Source organism: Carassius auratus, unplaced genomic scaffold (genome assembly GCF_003368295.1).
Source record: "Carassius auratus strain Wakin unplaced genomic scaffold, ASM336829v1 scaf_tig00215565, whole genome shotgun sequence".
Lineage (NCBI taxonomy): Eukaryota > Metazoa > Chordata > Actinopteri > Cypriniformes > Cyprinidae > Carassius > Carassius auratus.
Window position 1 is genome coordinate 186,906 of NW_020528142.1, and position 22,757 is coordinate 209,662.

Here is a 22,757-nt window from a genome sequence, read left to right on the forward strand (position 1 = left end):
GCTGAAGCAGCGGATACAGTAAACACTGCACTGCCGCTGCTTCTTCTTTACTTTCTATGACTGTTTGTCATACAACTAATGATACATTACATCCACTTGCTGGTTTGGAGTGCGGGTTAAAATTGTACAGCCAGACTCGTGTTTTTCCCGCCTGAAATACCCGTCTTTTTCAGATATTGCTTAAAACATAAATTAAAACATTTATCATATGAACTACTATTTCTTCATTTCTGTTTTTCTTTGTTATTCTCTCTTTACCAACATTTCTTTGAATATTCGAAAACCATCATCCAGGTTTCATCCTCAAACTGTTTTTGCCATCTCTTCGCGTTGTTTAATTCAAAATGTAATTTCAGTCTTTTTATATTTTACTTTCATGTCTCTGTTGGCTTTTTTTGATGATTCCTTTTTACACTTTTCTACCAACTTGTTTCTTTTTACACATATGAGCTGTACCCATCATCTGAACCATATATTGTCTGAACAGGACAAATGGTCTCCATTAGAGAAAAAAAAAATGTGACATGTTTCTAATGCCTTTACAGATGAACTTCAGACAGAGCATGCTTTCATTGGTTTATTTTACTCAACCCACTTGAACAGTATTTCTAGTATATAATGCATACACTATATTTAGGTTGTCTAAAACTCGTTCAAACACATACTTTGTTTTATGTCTTTTCAGTGCACCTAAATATACATTAAAGTAAATAATTGTTTTGAATATGCATTATATCTGGTGCTTGCTTTCCTTGTCTAACAGTGTCATCTTTTATTTCCATTTCTTTTGTCACTTTAGGTATTTCCCCACTTCACTACATCACATCAAACCTGGGTAGAAAGATTTAAGATTGTGTGTTTTGTGATTTTTATAATGAGAGGTTTTTTTTTTTCATCTTTTCTGTTTTGGTCTCATCTTTTACTACACTGCCTGGCGATCAGGAATAGTTTTGCAAGTCAATGTCTATTACAGTACATATCATGAATAGAGGGATGCAGAAACACTGGAATTCAACAGTAAGCTTTAAGAAAAGTTTAAACTACTGTAAAATAAATCTTTTGGGAAATGCAAGAGACACACCACAACTCTAAACTCAGTTGTGTATTTCAGATCATGTCATAAACTGACACTCAACAACATCAAGATTTGCACAAAATGTTTTTTATTTTGTGTTTACTTCATGTATTTGTTTTATGTTCAGTGTCAATTTTTTTATTTTTTTTGATGTATTCAGCTAATAACTGTTGTTAGAGCACTATCATTTAATCTACAATTTCATGTATCAATTTAAAAAGTACCTTTTTTAAATGTATTTTAAAGTAAAATTCTAATACATGCTACAAGACATAAGACCATACAAGATACAATATTATAACACCAGGCAGAAACAAACAATATGAATCAATAATATACAATTACATGGTTATTAATGTTACTGATATAAATATACTAATATTAAACAAAATAAAAAACATGCTATTACAAAGGTTATTTATAAAATCATTAATATTTTCAAAGATATTTTTCTTTTCACAGAGTTTGCAAGGATGGTGGGAAGCATGGCCACTATATGCCAGTTTTTTTAATATCTGTGCCCTGAGATAAAAGCAAAAATCAGCTTTATTATTTTTTCATATCTTTACTTGGAAACATCCTGTAACAACTTGTCATATATATGTACAAAAAGCTTCCAAAATGTTCATAATTTTTTATATACATTTCTTAAAGTATTTTTAGCTCAGTTCCGTAAACCATTCATCCCAAATCAAGGTGTTCTGTTGGCTCATGCTGCAGGCAAGAGTAGATCAATTGGCAGCACTCTGTGCAGAAAGAAAGGAGAGACAACTGATTATTACTTTTAACTTCATACCTTCATTATTCTAAACTGTATTACTAGACATGGCTGACATCAGAAAAAAAATCATGTTATGATAATCTTACCTATATTGACAAGCCAGCTATGAACCAACAGGAAACATGCCTCATACTAGTGAGAACAAGAGCACTCCCAGTGAATATACTGTCGCTGGCTCACCATGTTACTTGCCCTCTGAAATAAATTCAGGTGGACAGTACATGTGTGTGCCTGTAAGAAGTACAGATTATGAGCAATTAATCTTGATGCCCATTAGCATGATACTAGAGTGATTCCTATGGCTTCAACACATACCCATGAATGTAGTATAGGGTGCACTTTGCAGGAGGTCACCACACCCAAAATCAATAAGTTTAACTTCTTGTTGTTCAAAAGTTTGTACTTTTTGATGTCCTGGTGCCGCACTCCACGTTGGCAGCTCATGTAAGCGACTTGAGTTGCCTGCCGCATGACAACCTGAGCCAGGTCCTCGTCAATTCTGCCTTCACGATGCTGCACAAAATCCAGAATCATGATGTAGTATTCACCCAGATCCTTCCAGTCCAGCAGCTGGATTATCTGGGGAACTTTGGGGCCTTCATTTGCGAAGATTAAAAGAGTGACCTCCATTGGGATAAATGGGCTTTTTAGGAACTGAAATTCAACATGGTTGTATAATACAATAAAACAATAATATTAATTATGATGTTCTCATGTGTATTCATTTATGGAATGATAAGCAATTGTAGAGAAATAATTAAATTGATTATTATTTTATTTAGTTAAATATCATGTTCATAAACGTAAAAAGGCACCAAATTTTGTACAGTCTAAGTATCCGTGTTTAAAGCACTGGAGTAAGAAACATCAAGTCAATCAATCAAACAAACAATCCATATTTTGACTGTAAACAGGCATAGCTTCCAGCATTTAATTTAAGGATTTAGAATCTGTTTATAGATCAAATAAACTGAAGACATTAGAATGTAGACACATTTACAAGCCAGTTTACTCACTTTAATTGTCATTTAGTGTTGTAGATAAAAAGAACCAGAGATTTTGAGCAATGTTAATCTATAATTCCATTTAAAAGCATCAGTTATTCAGCTGATAAATACTCAAAGAAAAAAAAGTATATGTAATTTGTATATGCTAATTTTGGGGGTTTGCCAGTCCAATAACACAGCATGCCAACCGCCCTCCAGCATTGCCATTCAGCAAGCTTCCCACGTTCCCACCTCTGCCTAAATCATCCTCTCCCTCATGAATCACAACAGACCGGCCAAGAATTGAAAGTCTCCCAAAGAGTGTTGCACTGGAGTTCATTGATAGACGAATCTTCCCATTAACAGGAACAAAGTTCCCAAAGTCCCCTGGATGTTGTGGATGGTTCACGCCGAGGGGATTGTAATGCCCACCTGTAGATCCACAGCCTTTGCTTAAGTCTCCGTACTCATGAATGTGCATTGCTCTGGGCTGCTGGCTGTAGACAGGGAGACCATGCAGTCTGAAAGTCACGCTCAGCTTTTCCTTTGGACCAGACTGTTTGAAAAAAACATGACCGTACACACAGGGCATTTCAGGTTTCAACTGAGTGTTAGGGCGCATTCTACACACTGCTCGAAGGGAATTACTGCTCACTGGAGGGGAAACTGGATTTGAAGCATATACCAAACCCGAGAGGGACCCACAGAAGTGCACATGGCAACTGAACAAGAATGCTAAAAGTGGTAAAATGTAGAAGGATTTCATTTCTTCTTTTCCCTGTGGCAAAACAAAACAGTTTAATCAGAAAAGCATAAAGTCAAGGCAAATATTACCCTTTAAGTCAATATGCATTCAACGCCAACACCCCCATGTGGGTTTATTTAGACATTAGACTACATCCACAAAAGTGTTTACAAAAACATAACGCCAGCCAGAAGCCTCGCATTGCTAATTAAAAAAAAAAAAAACACAAACAAAAAAAACAACAACAACGTTTTTACAAATTTACAAAAATGACATTTTTGGATTATCTACAGTTGAATTTTGGTAATAAATTAAATAGACGTAGCCTACCTCCAGTGTTACGTCACTGTTTTTAAAAAGCTCTTCTTATAACAAACGTGTTGCTCGGTCGGTGTTCCTTCCCGTGTGACACATTTTAGGTTGTTGTTTTATACTTGCATAACTCAGGGGCGTAAACATTTCAAATTTAGTCAATTATAGTGCTTGCAAGTTCTACAGATCCAATTTCATGCCTGCCCACAAAGCTGCAGGGAAATCGTGTTTTGTGAAATACAGTCTGATAACATTAGTAAGCTTAGATACAGAATAATGTATTTTCCCCCGTCTGGTTTGTGCTCCATATAAGTTTTAGCAGTCAAAAGATAGCTAAAAAAAGTAGCTTACTTTTAACTATTATAATTAACAAACAAAAATCCTCAACATAACCTTTTTTTATTATTATTATTATTGTTTCTTATGATAAGAACAAACGAGTAATGAGGTATTTAAGATATTGTCGTCGACTTTTTTGTTGTTCATTTCGGTCAGCTCGAGTGGCGTGTCATCGTGACGTATCACGTCGTTCATTTTATATGACTCGTTCAGTCTTCACTTTCAGGACCAAGTGTTTCAGTATACTACAATACACGTCCATCGCCATATACTGTATGTCTTTATTGTGGTACATCACACTATTCTGCAATGAATCCATTGAGAGACATGTAAAGCAATGACATCACAAAGTCACCGTCGTGCAAACAGACCGCTGCTCTTAGCTGTATATATTTCCTGTGCCTTGCAATTTTAAAGTGCGCATGCCTGAAAACTTGTAACCTAAGCTACGCACGGGGAACCTCGTTTCACCATCATTGCTTGGGGGAAAGTCCCCGGACTCTGGGCAGAGATGTCCTGCATGCAGCGCAGAGCGGTGGTTTGCGTAGCGTGTCGATGCTAAGACGTCCTCGTGACAGAGCATAACGCTTGCAATCCAGATTTGTCAATGAGATAGATATTCAAGTGAAGCATAAACGTGCTTCTACAGAACGGGGCTCATTCTCAGCTTGCGCATTGTTTTATGTTTGTCTGTCTTAAATCTCTAAATGTGGGAATTGATACATTTATTTTTATGGTCGTGTAGAAGGTGTCAATTATGCCAACATGTGTCGTACGTTATAACTCCAATAATTACTTTGTGTCCCCCAGGGCCATTTATCAAATAAAAATAATTTAGAAGTAGGCTGTCACCTTCGATATTAAAATCAGCATCACTGATAGGTTACAGTTAGGCCTAGAATAAAATGTTATGAAATATAAAACAAAGATACAAAATCTAAAAAGCGGAATTCATTACAAGGACATTTAGTCGTTAAATTGTTTAGCCCTTTTGTTTTTATTTTTTATTATATTTATTATAGCTACTGCTGGATTATGTTTAATTGACAGTTGTTAGTTCGCACATTATATTTACATTTACGTCTGTCGTAGCGTATGTACTGTCTTGTGTTTCTATGTCAGCTTTTGAGAACTCAAATAAAGCGTTGTAAAAATCTTTCATCTTCACCGAAGCTCGGGTTCCAGATGAAGCCCGGGCGCGCCCAGCTGATCCCGCGATCCGCCCACACCTCAGCAACGCCACCCTCCATTTGCTAAGCCGCCTAAAAATGCAAAACGCGGCATTTTATGGGTTGATGCTACGCATGCGCACATCTGATAGTTTTGTTTGAAGGAGTTCTCGTAGCCAAAGAAGACTGGACTGAATTTGTCCGGAAAGAGTGGCTCTCCACAAAGGTTGCCAACTAACATCATATTTTAAAGAAACCTATGAGTGAAAAGCGGCTGTTTTTAAGCCGCGGTTCTTCTCGAAAAGGCGCATAGCTGCTTGATGCATTACTATCATCATGTTAGGGCATTATCCGAACGTGGAAAAATCGCAGCTTGTCAACTACGTGGAGGATTATTTGGAATGTGTCGAGTCGCTGCCTCTGGACATACAGCGGAATGTTTCATTGTTACGAGAGATCGACACCAAGTATCAAGGTAAGCGGAACACTTGTGAAAGGTGCTCGATACGTTGTATATTTACGTTCATTTACATCGAGTGCACTTCACCCTGTAGACCGGCTTCGTTTCGATCCCTCAAAATAGCACAAAACACATTTTAATCAAACATTTATCACTGCTTCTAAAGCTGTCAACGCCCGTGTGTTTTAGTTGTGTTTGGTCTTTAGCGTAATCGGCGGTGTTTGTTCCAGCAACACTATCCTACAACCAGTGATCAGCCATTTTGACTAGTGCATACTCTGTAGCCTACTGTTGTTTGGCTGTGCTCTTTCAACGCATCGCTTTAGTTGCCATAGTATCGACGTAATGGTGCTTTCAGTCGGCGTGTGTTTTGTTCGCATGTAGCCGAAACATCCACAGCTCGATGTCGACGCCATCGAGTTTGACTTAACCACTCGAAAACGAGGGATACCGTGCAAAATGATTTATTGGCGTCTCAGTTCCTTATTTTCTTTTATCATACCTACCGTGGAGGAGCAGCGTGTGTGCTTGGGCAGGTATGTTTTTGTTGCACAGCGGCAGGGGTAGCACTAGAGCAACCCCAGGCATGCATTGCGAACAGCAAACCGTGACTGTGTTGTGTGTTAAAGAGTGGCTTTGTAAAATGCATTGGGCGTGCACAAGCTGCCTACTTAATTTTCTAATATTCTGATTGATGGGGTTTGTCACCACCATACTTTCTCTGCTTTCTGTGCCACTCAGAGGTCCTCAAGGAGGTGGATGAGATCTATGAAAAGTACAAAAAGGAGACTGACAGTGGGCAGCGCAAGCGACTGCAGATCCAGTTGCAGCGGGCGCTCATCAGCAGTCAGGAGCTGGGAGATGAGAAGATCCATGTGGTCACACAGATGATGGAGGTGGTGGAAAACCGCTCGCGTCAGATCGAGGCCCACTCGCCTTGTTTCTTGGAGCCGGTGGAAGCAGAGCGACCGGCGGAGAAGGTGAGACATGACCCTGCCAGTGCCTCCACAAACATTATGCCCGAGCGCTCTTCAGCGCGGAGACCCAGACGCCAACGCAACAGCGAGAGCCGTGACACTTGTTCCAACGGAGCCCTGGAAGACCTGGGAGAAGAGTCTCCACAGCAGCCCCGTGAGAAAAAGTCCAAGTCGGCGAAGAAGAAGAAGCGCTCCAAGGCCAAGCAAGAGCGTGAAGCATCGCCGGTGGAGTTCACCATCGACCCCAACGAGCCCACCTACTGCCTCTGTGAACAGGTGTCCTATGGGGAGATGATTGGCTGCGACAATGAGCAGTGTCCTATTGAGTGGTTCCATTTTTCCTGTGTTGGACTGACCTACAAGCCCAAGGGGAAATGGTATTGCCCCAAATGCAGGGGTGACAGTGAAAAGACTATGGAAAAAAGTGCAGACAGGGCTAAGAAGGATAGGCGGTCCAGGTAGTGCCTTACAGAAGATGTGCTAGATTGTTCAAGTGGAAATATGCCTGTGTGAGGTTCGGCGATTTTTGTGTTTAACTTATGTTAAAAGGTTCTCCTCATGCACTTAGCTGAAAAGTTTCCAAACAGGTGCTGTTGTTGCTTTTGCATTAGGATGGAAAACCACCAACAGACGTGATTAACCATGGAAACAGATGTTTAAGATACTGCCACTAATATCCATAAGACAATGAAGAGTTCTTTTCTAAGCTTTTTTTCCTCTTACTTGTTGATTTCGGTAAGCCTCGAGAGTTTATATATGCTGGAGGTCACCCTGTCCAGGGTAGCGTGTGTTATAAAAAAAAAAAAAAAAAGAGGAAAGTGATCAAAATGCACTGGGTTTGATGAACATTGTCAACACCTTTTATTTGCATTTCTTGTTCTTTCGTTCCACATTTTAGAAAATATAAATGAAAATACACCTCTGAAATGTCTTCCAGTGAGAGAACAAATTATTTGTTACTGTTTTGGAGTGATGATTTTTTTGTTATTGTTGTTAAAAATCCTTTTTTTTTTTTTTAAGTTTGATCTATTTAAATAAATCCGTGCTTGTTATGTCTCTAATCTGCTTATTGTTGTGTCATGTGGATTATATAATAATATAAACGGATATATAGAAAATATTTTCTGCATTTAATTAAAAGAAAGAAACACTACACTCTAAATAATACTGTTAAATGGCACTGAAAGTGGTTCAATGGCTTGTAATCATAGTAGAACCACTTTAAGTGCTAAATAGTACCTATCTTTAAGGGTGCCGTACAGCACTTTTATAAACTGCTATGTAGAACCATAGGAATAACCTCTTTCTCCTTCTTAGATTTTAGATGTTACTCCGCTTTCAAATGTGGTAAATTTAATACAATGGCAAAAGCTGTTTTGAATAACTTTTTTTACCTTCATGCTTTTATGCCAAGTCAAAAAGTCTTATGCGGGGGCTCTGGAATATTTCCTTAAGGGGGGCCGAAAAGGTTGACAACAATGTTGTCTTTAAGAAATACACTGTATTTTAATTTCACTTTAAACCATTCCCAACTAGACTAAGAGAGAATAAAAGAATAACCTTTACAGAACTATACAGGGCTCATCGGGTTCTTTATATGGCAGTGGTGGTGCTATATAGGACCTCAACCACCCCGAAGAACTGCTGAAGAACCATTTGTGTGTTTGTGTGTGTGTATACCAGGCAAAAGCTTGGACACACTTTACTAGAAGAGTTTATCCTTTTAAAGATCTTTGGATATAAAGGCTTGTTCTTAAAGTATAAATCATGCCTTTGTATATGACTGCCTTTACAAAACTAAAAGTTTATTATTAATATATTTTAAGTGAAGGAAAAGCAGCCAGCTCCTTCAATATGACATGTGAAAGTAACTTAAGTTGGTAGAATGCCCAGAGTGAGCAGAGCTGCTGAAATCTAGGCAAAAAGTGACAACTTAAAAGACAAAAGTTTTAATTTAGTTATTTAATTGTTTTGTTTGTATACTTAAATGTGGAATATGATGAAAATAAATAATGAGTAGGTTTGTTCAAGCTTTTGTGTATAAGAGAAAATAGTGTTTTGATTATGCTTGCATAGAGTAGAATTTACAGTTGAGATTAATTATATATTTCAAGCTTAATTGTGATATAGGTTGGGACCTGATTCATACATGAAACTATAAAGACTACATAAATGACATAACTTCAGAAGTCAGACATATAAAGACCGATCTGAATTTTAACAGAAGCACACCCCTGTGTTATGAAACTGGCAAGAAAACAGCAAATCAATGACCACATCAAACTATCCAAATCTTTTGATCCAGTTTTTTTTTTTGACAGTATAAATAAGTCTTTCTTGCCAGCAGATGTCACCATAAAGGCATAAGTGCTTCTCAACTGGTTTGGCTTCAGAACTCAGATTTAACTTTTGTTGAAGTTCAAAAAAAAAAAAAAGTTTTTAATTACAGCTCATTTGACAGTCGTGTCTACTGGAAGAAATCACACATGGGAAAAAATAAATAAATAAAAAAATCTCTTGAGAGAGTATTTGAAGCAGCCTCCAGATTAACACAAAACATTAGGCTTTAAGTTCACCAGCTCATTTAATCAGTGCAAATGTAGATCATTAAATCTTAATAAATATTTGTTCTGTGTTACACAGTAATCAAGATTACTCTATAACCCAGGATTTGTAAAGTTAACATTCCAAGTGATCCATGAATTGAGCTGCCAGTTAATAAGTGTCTAACCTTACATTGTGAAATGCAATGCACATAATTCATTTCCATTGTCATCAATACCACGGTTACCTGGGTTTGTGGGAGTGTGTGAAGAAATACCTTTTTATCTAAACAATTGCAACCCTGGGTCAGTATTTTCAGAGATTCAGTCCTGTTCTTTGTAGTGATACTCAGATCACTAAACAAGAGGAAACACCCTGGGAAATTTAGGAACCGAAAGCTGACACCAAAGCTTGGGTGCCCTTGCTCTCTGTAAAGAAGTTATTTGATCAAGGCCTTAGAGAAAAGAACCTCACAAATGCAAACAAGGCCAAATTCTTTTCAGATAACAATTGACAATCTCAAACTGCCTGTCTCAAAAGATAGAAGAAATACACAACTTCCACAGCAGTTAAGTACCCTTTTTAAGAATTACAAAAATATGCAGTCTAAGATAATTAATATCAATATTCTAATTTATTAATATCCAAACCACCACAGTAATGTTGTGGCATTTCTACAAATGAGCTCCTCAACAAAACATACGCATAAAAATATTCCAAATCATATTTCAAACTTATTTATACATCAACTGATACACAATATCTACACTGTTGGACAAATACATTTAGCCTATAATTCTATGAAATTATGAACACTTCTTGATATTATTTGATATACCTGATAACCTTTAAAACAGAAAAATGTGTTTTTCACTAAACAAGTGTACATTTCTTTTGATTTCTCTGTATTCTTTGTTTACTGTTAAGATACACACGCTCTAAGCCTACATGAGTGTTTGTCTTGAAGGATAGACATTTAACAATGATATTACATTTAGATCAATAACTTTAATAGGATGGAAACAAAAGAGTAGACAAAAGATTAAAGGCATAACATTTTGTTTTAGACCCAAAGCATTGTGTGTAATATATAAAAAAGTATTTTCTCTTTTCAGTTAGCCCTTTATTATTATACATAAATGTAACATTATGCCATATAGCTTGTATTAGGAACTAAAGGCACCGGATACAAGTAATAATCCGGTTAAACGAGATAAAAACACCGCATACAGACATGGCCTGACCTCTCATCGCCTCTCCACCCTATCAGTTTTTCCTGTCGTGAAAAGTGTTCAAATGCATTGCGTTAATCTGTGAGCGCCAGCTCTCGTTTTGCTTTCCCCCGGTTCACCTGTTGCGAGGCTCACTCTGTACTCGCGATGTTTTGAAGGCCGCCTGTAGGTGGAGTCAGGAAAACATCTGGTGATCCGCGCGCTCTCCGTCGACGCGTCCAATAATCCGCCGGCGCACCGGACACGAGGCGCAACGCGCAAGGCGACAGGGAAAACAGCGCGACGACTCCGAGACGAGTTAACGGTTGCGAGTGTGACACCAGAAAACGTGCGGTCCTTATGAACGCCCTATAGTGCACAAGACCGACAGGGAGTCAATCACGGAGTGCATCAAATGAAGACATGAATAAGAAGGGATGAAGTCATCTCCTGCGCTTTATGGTCAGAAAACATCACCGATGAATGCAGTGATCGATCAAGCCACCGCTCAAGAGGCCTCCTCGATGCTGGAGGAGTCGGTCTCGCTTATGCGCAGGATGTCGCGGGAGAGGTGTGGAAAGAGGCAGGTTGAGATCTATTAAAACGGACAGACTCATTGATCATTCAGTTCAGCCGCTTTGCCCAGCAGTGCAGCGCCTGGTTAACATTACCCACCTGACCGGTGGCATCGGGCTATGGGCGCACCGTGCGGAACGCGGCGTTGTAAGCGTGTGTTTAATGAATAAATGACATTGGCGTCTCTCTCGCGTATCATGCTGGTGGACCCTTCGCCGTCAGGCGCAGCGCTTCGGCTCCTGGACATAAACTGAAATACGGTGCAATGTGTTCGTTTTGGAAATTCAATAAGGTGCGCAATAAAACACCGTGTGAGTGCCGCGGAGCATCGGACAGGGTCGCAATCCGCGCCGTGGCCTGCGTGTGAAACGCGCCGGAGAATGGAGAAGTTCCTGCAGATAGCGCCCCATTCCCTGGCCATAGTGCTGTCGCGGGTCAGCACCGAGGAGGCGGCCGCGGTCACGGAGAAGCTTCAGCACCATCACACCGGCTACGAGATATTCGCCGACTTCAAAGCGGAGAACATGCAGCACTTCTGGAACAAGAAAGTAACGGACGCCATATCGGAGACCTTCTTCTTGGGCTGGATAGATGAACATGTTCTGCTCATTCAAGGCAAGGAGGATCATTTGGAGGTCCTGAGGGAAGGATGGACGCGGAGAGCCCTCAAACCACCGCGGGGCTTCGAGATCAAGTGCATAGGTAAGGACCCTTGCTGGAAGGAAGCAGCCAAGTTGTTTTTCCAGGAATAATGTCCCAGGGAGATATTTTAAAAACAGTTATGTGTGGGTACAGAGGTTTTAGAGACACTTGCCAACCTTCTCCATATTGAAGATGCTGTTAAGGTGCACTAGCAAATTGGAAATGCTGAAAATTTAGTATAAGGGTCTTAGGAGGTGAGGTTTATTCTCTGCACAGTGGGCATTTTAAGAGGAAAGCAAAAAGCTGAACTTTACATTTAGCAAGCCATACTTTATATGTGACCCTGGACCAAAAAAAAAACAGTCGCTGGGGTATATTTGTTGCAATAGCCAAAAATGCACTGTATGGGCTAAACTTATAGATTTTTCTTTGGTCAAGTAAAGATCATGTTCCATGAAGATATTTAGTAAATTTCCTACTGTAGACATTAAAACTTAATTTTTGATTAGTAATATGCATTGCTAAGAACTTAATTTGGACAAGTCAATATTTCGATTGTTTTGGCACCCTCAGATTCCAGATTTTAAATAGTTGCATCTCAGCCAAATATTGTCCTATCCTAATAAACCATACATCAATGGAAAGCTTATTTATCATATATCATCTCAGTTTTGAAATGACCCTTATGACTGGTTTTGTATTCCAGGGTCACATACTGTGTTTATATGTTTTGTTTATACTTTGAGGTAAGCATTTTTAATAAGTAAAATTAGTAGTTTCTAATTTATTGTGATGTGCCATTCCAAGACCTCCTTGAGTGAACCATTAATTTTTTTTTCATTTTATTGAACTGTTGTACTTCTGAGTGTTTTGTGTTGCAGTTTATAATTTTTTATTATATTCATATTGTTTTAGTGGCCAACTATTTGGTCTTCATATTTGATTATTGTGCTACATTTGTGCATGCTGTTATTGGCTACAGTTAAGGAGGCCACTTTTGAGAAACCCTTGTGATTTCACCATGTGGCGTTCCAACAGATTTTAATATCTGTAATAGCATGGTATATCCATATTCTATTATTTAACGACGCATACAGTTAGGAATTCTAAAATATAGCTACAGTTGTATGGTAAAGTCACCAGATGCCAGCTACCAGTTTGCTAGAACCATGACTGGAAAAAAAACTTTTTCCCTTTTTTAAAATTTGATTACTTTGGGAAAATGAGGAACTTGATTACTTTGGGAAAAAGAGGAACTTGCAGTTCTATGAAGTTCTATGAAGCAAAACTGCAAGCTCTATGAAGTTGCTTCTGAATTTGAGGTCAAGAGCCCAAGATTAAATCCAATGCTTTCCTAATATCATGCAAAAACACATTTCATGAGGGCTTTCTTATTGTAAAAACAACACGATCAAGGCCACTCTTGCTATTACTTTTAAACCATCCATTCTGACGGGTTCTTTGCTCTAACACTCCCATAAATCTTCTTGAAAGAGAAATAGGTTGAATGTTAAAACATTCCACTGGATTATACATCATACAGAAATGAAGTTACACAAAGATGTGCGTAATCCCTGTGTAAAGTTCCTATTCTTTAGCTTCCTCAAAACATTGATTTAATAAATTGTAACTTGTTTTATAATAATATTTGTAATGTAATAACCTTTAACAACATATTAAAAAAGGTCTTAATATCATTTAGTATCAAGAAAGTGAAAATAAAATGTATCAGTTTGTGTGTGAAGCATTTTATGTTCCACCCGTAGGCTAGTTGTTTTGACTCTTCGTTCGTGTTCAAGGCTGTGGAAACAAAGGATATTTTCAAGGGTGAGACTGTGAAGAAATGGGCTGTCTTCCACACATAATGCAAACATAAAACAAACCTGTACATACTGCACTATCAGCTCTCACAGGGAAATTCTTCTCATTCCACTACCTGGTACTGAATGATTTGTTTTGCAATGTGGGGATATGTCTTGTATTTGGAGAGTTTTTGAGTTTACATGGGCTCTGATCTACATTCCAACTCATAAAATGATTGATTCTTCATTTTGAATGCAGTGGTTTGTTGAATTCGTTTAAAGGAAACATTCAGTCTCTGGGTATTTTTCAGTTTTTTCCTAGGCCTTTATATTTCATTATCTAACAAAGCCCTTTAATTCATCAGTTTATTGTTTTGTTTGTTGTTTTATTTTATTGCTTTATTAGATTGTAAACAAATATATATAAAATAAACTATCAATTCCTGCTTTAGCATCAGCTCATAAATGGAAACATGTTGTTATTATAGAAAATTTGACAACAGATATTTTGATTTTGCGATGTAGCATCTGTTGTAGGAATTGATGTAGTCAACATTCGAAGCATTTAATGTCGTTTGAAAGGATTATTTTTGCTTATTATACTTTATATCAATGTTTTACGCCTTTAAAATTCTGGCAGTTTAATGCCTACAAAAACAGCTCTTAGAGTTACTTCCTGGGTTCATTATGTCACGAATCCAGATAAACCCCACACCTGGGAACATGCAACAAAAGGGGCAAGGCCATGTTGTGCTGCTTTAGAGAAGAGGAAGAGAAAACTAGGGGTGCACATAAAAATCATATGAATTTCATATGAGTCTGAACGAGATCTAGAGATACGTTCGTGAACGAAATGACTGAACTGGCACACATGTCGTTTGCGAACGAGTTGATTGAACGGATACATGTCGTTCGTGAGTGAAATGAATGTGAGTAAACCGGGTCAGTTGGCCATTTAGCATGTCAATCTTGCAAAATGCAAAGTGCAGTTATAGGTACTGTGCACATACGCTTGTTTTGATTCATTATGATTCTTTCAAGAGATTTGTTCATTTTCAGACTAGAAAGTACTGCGCATGCGCATTGACGTAGAAATAGTGTAATGATGAATGATAGTCGGAACGAGGTGTTCTTCCTGGTGAATAAAGTGTCATAAATAAGTGTCCTGTCATTATAAATTTCCCCTTTCACTCAGTGTATGTGAAGTGGGACCACGTCCCACCAGTCCTCGTTTAAGACTCTCATCAACAGACGTCTAGTTTTGAGTGCGGGAAGAGGCACTTTTACTACTTTTTTTTTTTTTTTTTTTTTTTTTACTAAAGTAAAGTTAAGCAGCCCAACAGTTCATGTGCTGGTCGTCACATAATTAGGACCTGAAGTAGATCAATATAACGTGTGCTTTCCCATAACAGCAGTGGGAAACTCTGTATATTCAAGCAGTGTGCGCATGTCAAAAGAGTAAATCCAATCAGAAGCTTGTGACATGTAAACGTGCACATCAACTCGATCACTTTATTTACCGTTCATGTAAACACTACGTTCGGATTCGGCAATCAGAATGAATTCATTCCGATGGAAACAAAAAGTGTCCATGTAAATGCACCTATTGTATCTAAAACTATGAGACAACAAAAACAAATAAAAAAATAAAAAAAATACCATTAAGAGCCATGCTTGCACAGGTTCCGCACAATCCTCTTCACTAATATTCTCTGGGTCTCATCTGGGCTCAAATTGATAAGTAATATAGACGAAACCATTGTTTACAATACAACCAGAGCACACTGAGGTGAGGGGCGGGACATTTAGACGCGCACTAGAGGTGGTTTAGCCAATCACAACACACTTAGCCAGCAAATAAATCTGAACCCATTGTGTATTTCTGAGGGAGGGGCTTCATAAAGGCAGGGAATGATCAGCCTGTTTATAGGAGAAGGGACAGAACAGTGTGGAGTGAAGGTAAATTATGTGAAAAATTCTGCGTTTATTTAAAAAACGAAGCATTAACCCATGTTAAAAACAGTGTTAATTTCGTTGACTAAATATTTTCGTCATTATTTTCGTCACGAATATATTTTTGCGGACGAAAACGAAACGAAAACTAAAATAGAAGGCACTGATGGAGACTAAAACTATGACTAAATTGATTGACATTATCGTCAACGAATAAAGGACGAGACGAAAATAGACTGTGACGAAAATCAAATCAGCAGAAGGGAGAGATGCGAGGAATGAGCAAAAGAACCGGCAAAACGTAACAGGCGAGACTGCATGAGAGAAGAGAACCAATCAGAGCCTGACTTATTGAGACGTGGAGCAAAGGTTTTCAGTTTTTAAATGAGCTCCCGGGAAGTCGGCATTCGAAGAGGTGATGTCTAAAAGAGCGACAAAATGTCCACAGCTCACTTCACGTTTGACGACGAACAAAACAAAACAAAGCGTAAAGCACGCGGAGCGCTCATTCGTGGCAACACAACCAATTTGAAAAGACATTTACAGACGAGCCACCCGGACATTTTCTCAAATGTAATTTCACAACGATGTTCTTTTGTTTATTGAGCTAAGCAAAATTGGAAGACTGCAGTGCGTAGATGTTGTAGCATTTAATATTACGAACTGAAAAGTAATGTAAAATAGCTCCTTCTTCAAGTTAGATGAGAGCACAATACTAATACATAATATCATGATAAATACATTTGATTAATACTAATGTTTAGTATATTTTATAATGTTCTACTTGTTGACAATATCACAAATATTTCTATATTAGTCATGTGAAACGTGAATGTTCACATCCTATCATTATACATACTAATCTAGCAATATTGTAGTATTTAAAACATACAATATTGCTAGACAAATGAATACCTTATAAAATCTTGTTACTTTTTTTATCCACCCAACTTATTAAATATTTACTTTAAATGTATGCACTTATTGTTCAGCTCAGCTGTAAGCTTTAAGGTCCTGGACCTAACTTTATTTTTCTTTTATTGATGGTCAATTGGCAGCTAGTTATTGTTTACATTATCATGACAGTGTTTGTTGCTGCATAAAAGCTTTTGAATCGAAATAAAGACACAGTTGTGTTGAAATAAAGTTGAATTTGTGTTTTATATATTTTGGTTAAGTTTGTTTCCTATACCAGCTGTAAAAAATTGTCTAGTAAATCTGTTATTGATTTTAGTCTTATTTTAGTCGACTAAAATACTAAGCAATTTTAGTCGACTAAAATACCAAGCAATTTTAGTCGACTAAAATAAGACTAAAATTAAAACAAATCAGATGACTAAAACTTGACTAAAACTAAAAAGAATTATAGTCAAAAGACTAAGACTAAAACTAAATTAAAATTTCGTGTCAAAATTAACACTGGTTAAAAAGGGGTGTTATTTGAATATTTGAAATGGTCATGTAATCATTAAACCTAAATAAATCTTCTTGCTCATGTTGGATGTCATACGCCCTTCTTTTTACTGGTTAAGTCCTGCCTGGGATTTCAAAATTGCCTGAAATGTCCAGGTTTTGGCTTTGTTTTTATGTTGATATTCTCTTTACAGATATTCTCTTTGTTTGCATTGCTTTTAGGCAATCCTGACCTGAATTTTAGACAGTTTAGAAATCCTGACCAGAACATGTCTGGGAAAAAGAATATATATGGTCACTCTATGCTTGTGTATCATGTCACATAAACATTTATGTTCCTATTTTTTATGTACCCAATATTATATAAACTAGAATGCAAGATTAAAATTTGATTTTAGAATCTGTTTGTCTTTGCTCAATCATGGTTCTGGACCATTAAGTTCTTATATTAAGCATTATTTTATTTTGTATTTACTTATATAAAAAATTCAAATTTTTACAACTCCTTTATAACTTACCGGTATGTAAAAAATTCTTACTTGCTGGCACTATACATTCAGCATCTCCAGAAACCAAATGTTGGCAGGGTTATAGATGTTCTGTCCTTGAGTTGTTTCTTCCTTCTATGCGATAAAACAGGACCAACAAAAGTGAAGACTCAAAAGTTTAGAATGTGTTTCTTTAGATGCATAACCCAGACTTCACCCCTGCCAACAGACATTGCCATCTAGACAGTTGGCAAAAGTTTCCGTTAGTGCTAAATATGTCTTGAGATAGCACAGGCCGCTAAGGTGTATGATTATCATAAGCATGACAAACAAGTAGTGTCAAGTAGAGTTCATACCTGTTTGTGTGAGTGGTGGGGATGTTGTTTGTGTTCATTGATTTATCTACTAAGGGTGACATTAACTCACCTTAAGTGAGGAACCTTTTCTCAAACCTTTGAAGACTGTCTGGTAAAACTTAATTGAAGGAATGGAGTTTGACTCAAGTTTATATCAAAGCTTTTGAAGTAAACAGCCTGGGTATTTTTGCACTCATAATTGAAACATATTTAGATGTATTTTATGCAGTCAAAATAGTAAAATATAAGAGATGAAGGAAATGTTAATGAGAGTGGCAGCTATGTCATAATACTGCTTTTTAATGGATTAAAAAAAAGATTTTAAAATATATTTGTATTATTATTATTGTTATTATTATTATTTAAAAATTTTTTTACATGTAGCAAACATAACTATTTTAACTTGGAGAACTTAGATTTGGAGAGATTTCTACAAAGTGTGAAAAACATAACCAGCATTTTTCTTCTTCTAAATTATTAGAAATTGGAGATGCGTACCTCAAACCCCGTATTTTCCTCAGGATGAAACGGGCTGAAGATTTATACTCTGGGTAGATTGGGATGGCTACCTCTCATGTCTTTGTATTACTTGGAGGTAGCCCAGAGGCCGTGAAGTTTTAGATTTCACAAAACACAAACCACTTAGAGCATTTTTGGTAACCACACTCTTAAGGAGATTCCTCAAGGCGTCTGCAGAATAGTAATCATTTTGCTGAAAAGTGAGAATCCCTCTTTTAAAATTTTCCACATTCAACATCTGCCAGGACTGTGTTAATGGAATGTGGATGGCTGTCCATAGATCAGCTTGTCACAGGGCGGAAATGTACAAGGACTGTGATGGGACAACGTCCCTGGAGGTTGTGTGTACGCATGTGGTGGCAGGTCTGCTTTGGCACAGATGGGAAGGAAGGCTGGGGGACAGGAAGCCCTAGAAGCCTTGTCTTCAATAGGAGGAAAGGGAGGAGTGCAGGAGAGAATGGAGGGGGAAATCCTATGGATCAGCAAATCAGCATCATGTAGGGATGTGTGGACATCAAGGCTCATAGTCAACTTTCTTTTTCAGACAAAATATTTTCGACAGTTGGACCAAGAAAGTGTCATGATTTTATGGCTATATGTCATACCCGTTTCATTTATCATAAGAAATCAACTCCTTATTACAATGACAATATGCTGTAATGTTTTAGAACTTAAAATTAAGGTGCAAAATGTTTGTTTTAAAACCAAAAACACGAGGTTATAAAAGTTAATGCGATCTCGTGTGTATTTTGTATTTGTATGTCTATTGCGCATAAAATGTACATTTGCATTGGAAAAACATACAACACTGAACAACCACAGACAAATTACTGCAAATCCTAAATTATCTTTTTGAACTGGTAACTGGTAATGTTTTTTCTTTTGAGTTTTGTGTTACTTTTGGTGCCAGCTCACTTCAACCAAAGGATTTCATCATCAATACTAAATAATTAAGTTATACTTTATTTTAAGGTGTCCTTGTAAGTACTGAGTAATATTAATTAAATACATAAACTTACTAGATGGTTAGTGTTAGGGTTACTTGCATGTAATTATGCATAATTAAGTGCTATTATAATATTAAGTACATGTAATGTGTAGCAAGGGCTCCTTAAAATAAAATGTTACCAATATTTCTGTAATCTGTAATTACAAATCATTTAACAATATTCATTTCCTTCCTCAGTCGTCCCCTTGGAATTATAAGGTTCTATCTGCATTCCGAGTAGTTTTGAGATATTGAGCTTCAAAGTTTTTGTGATCCATTCGACTGTGTAGATAGAACCTTATAATTCCAAGGGGACGCAGTAGTCTACCATTTGCAAACAAATATATATTTAAATATATTTAAATATATTTGCATTTACTGTTTCTAAATTTTTTTGGTTATTGTACATATTTCTGTCTGTTTCATTTTTTATGTTGATTAAAAGTGGTTACATGTTTGTGGATAGAGTTAAGGGATATTAAATATATCTATGAAAGTATCAAAATTATATTTATGATATAAAGTAATCAACTGTTGTACATAAATAAAAGTTACTGCTTACATTTCAGATGCTGTCAGTGCATCCGTATTGTAATTTTCAGCAACTATCTAAACAAACAAATATGTTTATGTACCTGTAAATGTAAAGAAATGTATTGGTTTTATTCAAGTCATAATATTATTTTTGAGCAAGCTGTATTACTCAATTATTTAAAAATGTTGAATCAAACACATGAATTAATACAATCAAAACTAAATGTCATTGGTTAAATCAGGTTAAAATACCTCTTTAAGGGTAACAATTGCAGTGTTAGTAAGATAGACACCAGACACAGTTAAATGTTCCTGCTGTGTGTAGCACCTACAGCTCTGCACAGTCTCCAGAAGGACCTCAAGTTTATTTTTTACAAGGTCTGTGAGTATTTAACTGCAGTTTTAACCATTTATTCTGTGATTTTTGAAGACTCTATACAGTTGGTGATTTTTAAAGACTCAAAAGTTTGATGAAAAATGTCTTAAATAAGTGCTGTATTATTAAATTGTATCTTTTTGACCTTCTCTGTGCCTACACTTGCTCCTTGTTCCCTAGTTCGCTTTAGGGGTTGAAGTTTGTTAGATGTGTCATCAGGTGTGTTGATAACACCTGATCATCCACAGAGAGTAAATCATTTTGTGCATGTCTGTGTGAGAGGTCAGCAGTAAGTCATGTTGAGTTGTGCTCTCTCTGTGGTGTCTTACTGCATATTTGACTGATGTGGTGTTTGGGACGCCGGTTCATTTTCAACACCTCACACTTGAAATGTTATTCTGACATTTATAGAGTGCTTTGAAAGGGAAAAATGACTGTGATAAAGACAATAGTCAGCAACTCTTCTGTCAGGTTGTTCCTCTGATTATTGGCTTTAATGGAGCGGTGTACAAAAATATATATTTATATACTGAATCATATCATTGCATATTATTGTCATTTCTGACACTTTCTTTAGCAAACTTGATCACAATCTTAGTGTATATATTTGGATATAGGTTCTCTGTAAAATTGTCAATGACAGTTTTTTGTCACTTCTGTTCTTAAAATACTTGATTTTGTCCTAAAATCATAATGAAGATAAAAGAATGAAACTTCTGAAAACATAAGCACACCAAGACACAGTTAAATGTTCCTGCTGTGTGTAGCACCTACAGCTCTGCACAGTCTCCAGAAGGACCTCAAGTTTATTTTTTACAAGGTCTGTGAGTATTTAACTGCAGTTTTAACCATTTATTCTGTGATTTTTGAAGACTCTATACAGTTGGTGATTTTTAAAGACTCAAAAGTTTGATGAAAAATGTCTTAAATAAGTGCTGTATTATTAAATTGTATCTTTTTGACCTTCTCTGTGCCTACACTTGCTCCTTGTTCCCTAGTTCGCTTTAGGGGTTGAAGTTTGTTAGATGTGTCATCAGGTGTGTTGATAACACCTGATCATCCACAGAGAGTAAATCATTTTGTGCATGTCTGTGTGAGAGGTCAGCAGTAAGTCATGTTGAGTTGTGCTCTCTCTGTGGTGTCTTACTGCATATTTGACTGATGTGGTGTTTGGGACGCCGGTTCATTTTCAACACCTCATTGTAAATCTACCGCTCCTGTAGGGCTTTAAACAAAACACCCATAAAACCTAATGCAAGTGCAGATGCGCTGATGCTCAGTATTGACCAGGGGCGTAGCCATCTTTTCAGAAGTGAGGGGGACATAAATTATATATATATATATATATATATATATATATATATATATATATATATATATATATATATATATATATATATATATATATATATATACATACACACACACACACACACACACACACACACACACACATTACAATATAATATAAAACATTACAATAGAACATTTCTGTAATCTATAGCCTACCAGTCAACAGTTTTTGTACAGTAAGATTTTTAATGTTTTTAAATAAGTCTCTTCTTTTCACCAAGCCTGCATTTATTTGATCCAAAGTACAGTACAAGTTTTAAAAGTTTTTACTATTTAAAATAACTATTTTCTACTTGAAAATATTTTTAAATGTAATTTATTCCTGTGATCAAAGGTGAATGTTCAGCATCATTACTCCAGTCTAGTGTCACATCCTTAAGAAAGCAATTTTTATTCATTTTAGGAATAGTTTAAATAACCGTCAGAAATATGAACAGAAATGTGGTCAGCTTTTTTCTTTTCTTTTTTTGGGGTAGAAATTCTAGTTTTTTACAGTGACAGTGAATTTATTAACAGCAATTTATTGTTATGCACACAAAATTATTTATGTAACATTTAATTTGACAAATAACCCCATTAGAATGTAAATATCCACAATTATCCATAAATAATATATCACTTGCGATTACCGTACCTCCACTGCAGAACATTTATCTGTCTTTCATTTAATTTGGGCATAAATCTCACATCTTGTTAGAAACTTTTTCTGGGGTTTTATAATTATATACATAATTTAATTGAATTCAATTTATACAGGTCAAACTGTTAATTACATTAGAGTGAAAATAGCCTCTTACTTCTTTCATCCAACAGTTGACAATTTGACGTTCGACATTTAACAGCATGAATTTGTGCTGAGAAACATATGTGGTCCTAAAATAGCCATATCTGAGCTTCCACTTTGGGCAAATATACTTTGATTAATTTTCCGGTTGAAAGCCCAGCTGTGGCTTTGATCTTTGGCCTGTAAGGAGATCTGTGAGTGATCTCTGTGATCAGTTGCGGAGCAGCCCTCTCATTTAGCCTGGAGCCTAACCTGCACTCTTCACCTTCACTCATCTGTCACCTTGGTAGAGTCTTGCTGAGAGTTGTCTCACTCACTGCCATCTTACACGCTCTTATCAGACCTCGGAAGAGACACTGAGAAGGCTGAGAGGT

General features: G+C 36.8%; 3 protein-coding genes across 3 annotated transcripts in view; 2 read left to right on the forward strand and 1 right to left on the reverse strand.

The window, feature by feature from the left end:
* Positions 1 to 2,613: 2,613 nt before the first annotated feature.
* sod3b (superoxide dismutase 3, extracellular b) lies at positions 2,614 to 4,054 on the reverse strand. Its single transcript, XM_026260617.1, has 2 exons — positions 3,918 to 4,054; positions 2,614 to 3,620 (listed from the first exon to the last, which is right to left on the reverse strand). Exon 2 carries the CDS (start codon positions 3,606 to 3,608, stop codon positions 3,009 to 3,011), a length of 600 nt encoding a protein of 199 aa, XP_026116402.1. The 5' UTR covers positions 3,609 to 3,620; positions 3,918 to 4,054; the 3' UTR covers positions 2,614 to 3,008.
* Positions 4,055 to 5,549: 1,495 nt separating this feature from the next.
* LOC113095010 (inhibitor of growth protein 2-like) lies at positions 5,550 to 7,905 on the forward strand. Its single transcript, XM_026260614.1, has 2 exons — positions 5,550 to 5,882; positions 6,609 to 7,905. Exons 1-2 carry the CDS (start codon positions 5,744 to 5,746, stop codon positions 7,304 to 7,306), a joined length of 837 nt encoding a protein of 278 aa, XP_026116399.1. The 5' UTR covers positions 5,550 to 5,743; the 3' UTR covers positions 7,307 to 7,905.
* Positions 7,906 to 10,674: 2,769 nt separating this feature from the next.
* stox2a (storkhead box 2a) overlaps positions 10,675 to 22,757 on the forward strand; it is a 48,176-nt gene continuing 36,093 nt past the window's right edge. The window contains exon 1 of the mRNA XM_026260643.1: positions 10,675 to 11,877. Coding sequence (XP_026116428.1) covers positions 11,556 to 11,877 — 322 coding nt within the window. The 5' untranslated portion in view covers positions 10,675 to 11,555. The remainder of the gene's footprint in view (positions 11,878 to 22,757) is intronic.